Source organism: Myotis lucifugus, unplaced genomic scaffold (assembly GCF_000147115.1).
Source record: "Myotis lucifugus unplaced genomic scaffold, Myoluc2.0 scaffold_10, whole genome shotgun sequence".
Classification (NCBI taxonomy): domain Eukaryota; kingdom Metazoa; phylum Chordata; class Mammalia; order Chiroptera; family Vespertilionidae; genus Myotis; species Myotis lucifugus.
In genome coordinates this window covers 8,825,758-8,832,243 of record NW_005871058.1, presented here as the reverse complement: position 1 = coordinate 8,832,243, position 6,486 = coordinate 8,825,758, and the positions used below count along the sequence as shown (strand labels likewise).

General features: G+C 37.8%; 1 protein-coding gene across 1 annotated transcript in view; it reads left to right on the top strand.

Moving 5' to 3' along the window:
- CLEC4A (C-type lectin domain family 4 member A) overlaps window positions 1-6,486 on the top strand; it is a 37,463-nt gene that overhangs the window by 9,018 nt on the left and 21,959 nt on the right. Inside the window, exon 2 of the mRNA XM_023749826.1 lies at window positions 4,571-4,706. Within this exon, the coding sequence (XP_023605594.1) occupies window positions 4,625-4,706 (82 nt within the window). The 5' untranslated portion in view covers window positions 4,571-4,624. The remainder of the gene's footprint in view (window positions 1-4,570; window positions 4,707-6,486) is intronic.

Here is a 6,486-nt window from a genome sequence, read left to right as displayed (position 1 = left end):
CACCCCACGCAGCCTGCTGTTCAGTCATTTGGTCGTCCCTCACTGCCCCCACTACCAGCCTGGTCACCCCACGCAGCCTGCTGTTCAGTCATTTGATTATACCTCACTGCCCCCCCTGCTGGCCTGCTCGCCCCACGCAGCCTGCTGTTGGGTTGTCCATCCGGTTGTTTCGGTTGTGACAGCCCCTGGCTTTTTATATATTAGGATTATATGGTACTGTAATTAAAAAATTAAAAAATGTTTAAAGTAAAAAAGAAAAGAAAGGACTCCTCAATGGCCAAAGCTGGAATCTGAGCAACAAAATAAATGTAGTATTAGATTACAACACAAATTAAACCTTCAAAATATCCAGACTTATATAAATAAATAAGGGAGCTAATGAATGGGGAATAGACAAATTTCCTATGCATTAGAATTCTAAATAATTTATTTAGATAATTTCCCCTGAAGGAGGTGAAACTCCCTTCCCTGGCCTTGCCTGTGGGGTATGTTAGGTGACTTTCTTCCAAAGAACACAATATGGAAAGGGAGCAGGAAGAATACAGGGTGGGGCAAAAGTAGTTTTACAATTGTGAGTATGCAAAACATAGAGCTTATTTTTGTATTATTATTTATTAATTATTGTATTATTTTCTATATGAATAACTATAAACCTACTTTTGCTCCACCATGTATAATGGAGAAACCTGGTAAGCACTACCTTGACCAGGTGAGAAAGGTTAACAACATCAATGATAAGTCATATTCATGGCATATGCCTTTGATATAATGTGATGAAAATGTTACTTCACCTGTGTAGTCTTCCTTCTATAAACCCATAACACTCAAACTATGAGGGAGAGGCATATAGGGTGAGATCTAGGAGGATCCAAATTGGGAAGCTTTCATTGTCCCCATGGATGTGTCACCTTCCTGGCACATTAATGTGTGACCATACACAGAGTATTGACAACCAGGGGAGCTCACCTGAGCCTTGGTGCCCAAAGTTTTTATTAACATTTATCACATAGCATGGGGAAGAAGAAATTTTCTCTACCCTTCCATGGTCTTCTGGCCGGTCTAATAATTAAATCTACATGAACTAGTTGAACAAGAGAAAATAACTAAATTTAATTACATATGTATGAGAACCCCACATACATCAGAGGCTCAGGGGCAGAAAGTTAAAATGGGGTATGTGGAATTTTGCGCTAAGGATGAGGTAAGGTATTTTGGGGCTTCATAGGGGAAGAAGGTCATTCACAGAACAAGAAGGGAAGATGTTCAATAATTAGATAAATCATAAGAAGTTATGTCTTATTATGGGCAAAGGCCCTTATTGAAATTTTTAAAGGGAGAGGTAAAAGATTTTCATGAGTCCTTCAACTCAAAGTATGTAATTTACATGCCAAAATGTCACATCTTGGGGAGACCTGTTTTGAACCCCTTCAATAGGCATGCTTGACTAAATAATTTTATGCAAAGTTGAACTCTATCTCCAGCTTCCCTCTCCTGTCTGGACTGATATCTTACAGCTCAAAACCCCAACCCTCTGATCCTCTAATAGTTGGTCTTTATGGCTTGGCCAGTCCCCATCTTGAATCATCTGGTTAGCATAAACTATCTAGGGGTCCACTATGAGTGACTTTATTAATATAACATATTAAGGCTCACCATAAATAACCAAGACATTCCTATTACTCAGGAAATATAAGGATTTAGTGGCTACCCTCCAGGAACTGGGTAAGAAGGCCAGCCAAACTCGTGATTGCACAGATTTGATGCCACGTGCAGAAAGTGAATGAACAAACAAAGGTACAACATCAACTTAGAGTTGTGGAACCTCCACCCTTTTTCCTTATGATAGTTCCACTACTGCACATGCCATGCAATCTACACTCAATCCTTATGATATTAGTAAAGTTTATTTTCCTTAACATTTTAAATACATATAAATAGAAGTTCTAGTATTTTATTTCTGTGCCCTAGAGGATCCTTTTTTATACCACCTGGGGCACTTGGATGCTCCATTTTGGAGATTACTACTCTAGAGATCCCTTGGCTAAATAATTTAAAGAATGCTATGGACTGGTTGTTTGTGTCCCCTAAATTCATATGTTGAAATTTTAACCCCAATGTGATAGTATTAGTAGGGGGAGGGGCTTTGGGAGATGATTAAGTCATGAGGATGGAACTTTCGTGAATGGGAGCTTTCATGAATGTCCTTATAAAAGACTCCATATGAGGAAGCAGCGAGAAGATGGCAATCTCTGATTTAGGAAGGGGTAAGAGTGTCACCAGATATTGCATCTTTTGGCACCTTGATCTTGGACTTCCCAATCAATAGAAATGTGTAAAATAAATGTTTGTTGTTTAAGCCAACCTGTTATGGCAAACCAAATGACAAAGGGATTGGGGTAGATTGTATTATTGTTCTCAAGTGTTTCTTTCTTTCTGTGAGAAATTTTGCTGCCCTTGACATGACTTTCTGTAGGTAGAGTGTATTTCCCTGCCCCATTCACAGGTTTGTTCATGTGACTTGCACAGGCCAATGGAGTCAGAGTGGAAATAATGTACACATTATCTGAATAGAGGATTTGAATGTTACTATATGTTTTAGTTTACAAGAAGCTGCTCTATGATCCTAGGTTCCAGAATCAGAAAATACTTGGTGAAGTGCCAAGCAGACGGACTCTAAGCCCACATGTCATGTGAAGGAAAAAATAAATGTTTGTTGTGAGACACTCAAATTTTGGGGTTGCTTGCGATATAATGCAATCCAGTTAGAATGTGACTTACTCCGTGGAAAGAGAGATGCCTTTAGGAATATGTATTGCTTTCTCCTTATAAGCTCAGATAACTAAGCCTCTGACAATCAATGATTACTATTGGGAGGAGGGAGGGTGTGTGCATGCACACCTCTTCACATGCAAGTGCTTGTTAGGTCCAGTAGAATTCGCTAGAAAAAATTTTAAGAATTAGCTCTTCCTTTCCCTTACTGCTGTGGGTTTCAGAGGCTGGCAGGATAAGGAGGCTGTCCACATGGTGGGGCAGCCCAATGTGAAGAGGCAGAGCCCAGGCAGGGAGAGGAGGGCTTATACACATGAGGATGTTAGAGCCTAAGTGGGGTAAGGATGCACTCCAAGTGGAGGTTAGGGGCTATCATCAGAATCAGAGTCCAGAGACAGCAAGGAGTGCTTTCTTACTAGCGTAGGGTGTCAGAGCTGAGCAAGGTGAGAACGATGTGTCTGGGTGTTGACTGGACTTGTGCAAGAATGCCCAAGAAGAATGAAGAGGCCATCGATAACAGTGGGGGCCTGTATTGGGGAGTCAGAGCCTATTCAGGGAGAGAAGACTGCTTAGGGAGTCTTGAACAAGAATAGAAGATTGGCTATATCTAGAGGATTGATCAAATAAGGAAGAAGTTCAAGATAATGAAAGCAGATTTCTTACTGTCACAGAAGGGAGTTGTAGAAAGGGAGAAAACTGGAATGAACTCTTTGGTGTTGGATTAAAACTCATATATTCAATATATTTAGATATAGAAATAAATATACAGGTGTGTGTGTGTGTACAGGTGTGTGTGTGTGTGTGTGTGTGTGTGTGTGTTATAGGGGTGGGATGAGTTAGTAAGTGGGAGGGATTCAAAGGAGGATTATTTGGGGGAAGCTGAATTAGGTGTGAGCTGGGAGCCGGTCTGTGGAAAGATTTCACACAGAGGATTTAATTTTTGGAGAGTTTTTATCTAGGCCTTTGGAAAAAATCATATTTAGCACTAAGTTTATCTCCTTCTAAATTGTGATTTCATTAAATTATCCTAACTGTTAAAAAGTAGTTGTATATACCTGTATAGTCTTTTGTTGTGCTGTTGTGGGTATTAAAGTAATAGAGAAGGATGGACTAGAGAAGGGTGGCCTACTCCTTTAACATCCAAAAAAGAGAGCTGCTTTCAGAAGATGCTGGATGTGACTGTGGCAAAATAAATGGAGATTCATGATGGAGTTAGTTAAGAACAGGGAAAAGCAGACAGCACTGAGAAGATTCAGAAGGCATACCATCTACAGTTTCACTTCCCCAATACATTAGAAGATGCTGACTGTTGAAAGCGGGAAGTTGATGTAAATTTTTGTCAATGATCCTCTTAGAATGTGGCCCCTAAAAGTTGCCTAATAAGCCACAAAAGGTGAAGAAAATGCAGGCTAAGTTAGTATATGCCAAGATTCGTTGGTCTACAAATAATTATGTTTGCATGTGGATGCGCACAAATACTTGAATTTTAATTCTTGCTGGTGAGTTCAGAGTACACAGTTCTCATGAAAGATTTCTCTAATTGTTTAGTTCCTCTTTTCTTGTCCTTCCTATTTCTTCTACTTTTTGAGATCCTACTTTTATTGCTGTTGCTAGCATGTGTTTAAAGACTATAATTTCCACTGTGCTGGTCCTGGAGAATGAGCTTCTGCCTTGAGGTTTTAAGTTCTCGTGAGATTCCTCTCAGGGAAATTTGCATATCTGTAGCCGCTGTTCTCATCTACTGGTAGTTGCATGATAGGAAGTATGACAAGTTACCATCATGTTTAATTTTCATTTTAAGATGTTTTAAGGAAGAGATACCAAGGATTTTTTGAAGAGAGCAGACAATCTCAATATGACTTCAGAGATCACTTATGCTGAAGTGAGCTTCAAAAATGAATCTACGTCTTTAGGCACCAAATCAGAGCCTCCTGCAGGTAAGAAACATCTTCTGGTGGTCAGAATTAATGATGAGATGAAGAATGAAGAGAGAATACTATAAACAAAGCATAGGTGATGATAGATGCTGGTTTTCTGATTGACCACAGTTTGGAAATACAGAATTCTCAGAAGATTATGTTGCCTGAAGATAAGTATTAAGGACTGCACATTTGTACTATAACAAAACTGAGATGTGAGAAGTCTGCTATAGTCCTGAGCTCAGGAGAATGGTAATTATGGGAGAAAGCTGTCCTCCTGTAAGGCTCAGTAAGACTGCAGTCAGAAATGACAAAGCCCACTAAATTATCCATAGCCCCTGTAGAGTGATGAACGTTGTTTCTTGACCAGTTAGAGGAGAGGAGTGTGGGGGAAGAGTGCTGTAGGTGCATTAACAAAACCTTGTTAATACTGGACTAAAGGGGAACAAAAGATCATTGCAGATAAAAGACTAGAAAGTTGTATAAAGAAAGTCCCTTATATCTCAAGGGAAATTGCTCTGTAATGGGAAAATCCATTGCATTCTGAATCTCTGAGATGGATTCAACTTAGTTTTGGAGTAGATAAAATGTAACTTGAGTAGCACCTGTGATATCTCAGATAAAGAGCAAAAGAGAAGAAAAACGCGTGTAGAGTCTAAGCAGCTGTGAGAGGGCAGTCATGATTGCTTAGGTATTCTAAAACTCTTCTGTGGAGAGATGGAGAATACTCAGAAAACTGTTATAACTCTTAAAATGTATGAAACTTCTTTATTATATATTAAAATGTTCATTGTAGAAAAAAATTAGAGGCACATAAAAATATAAATTTTGTTTTTACCACCTAGTAATAACTATAACTTACATTTTTAGTGTATATCCTCCCAGACATATATATATATACACATACATAAATGTATATATGTATTTTTTTCTAAAAATGAGATCACAATATACTTGGCAATATATAATTACTTGGGGAAAATAATTTTTAACCATGAAATAGTGACTAAAAAGGACTGACCTTATCCTATGAATGTGAAAAGGGATGATTATAAAGATGTATCTGCTATGGCATTATTTAAAGTAGTTAAAATTGGAAACAAAATGAAACAGACTCATAGACAGAGAACAGACTGACAGTTGTCAGAGGGGAGGGGGCTTAAGAGCCTGGGTGAAGTAAGTGATGAGATTAAGCAAAAACAAAACAAAACAAAACAAAACAAATAAACCTCATAGATATAAAAACAGTATGGTGGGGTGGAGACAGGTATAAGGGTAAAGAGGTGATAAAGGTGATGAAAAGAGACTAGACTTTGGGTGATGAACACAAAGAGATGATATATTATAGAATTGTATGCTTGAAACCTATATAATTTTATTAACCACTATAACCTCAAAAAATTCAATAAAAATGTAAATAGTCTGGAAGATCACTTAAATATATAATGAAATACTATGCAACCACAATAGAGAGTGGAGTAGAAGAAAATATGGAATAAAAATGTTCATTAAATAGCATATAAGAAAATAATAGGTCAGAAACTAGTATATATGGTGTGTCAATCATCTGGGAAAATGTGCATGTATATATAAACACTCTAAAAATTGCTGAAAGAATATATACCAAAACATTAACATTAGTTGTCCTCAATAGTAGGGATTTGTGCTTTTATTGTATTTTCCAAAGTTTATGCAATGAACATATTTCCTTTCCATTTTTATATTATTTCCAATGTCATATTGTTAGTAATAGTATGCCACCCAAGAAAAGGGAGAAGAAGAAGAGAAGGAGAAAGAG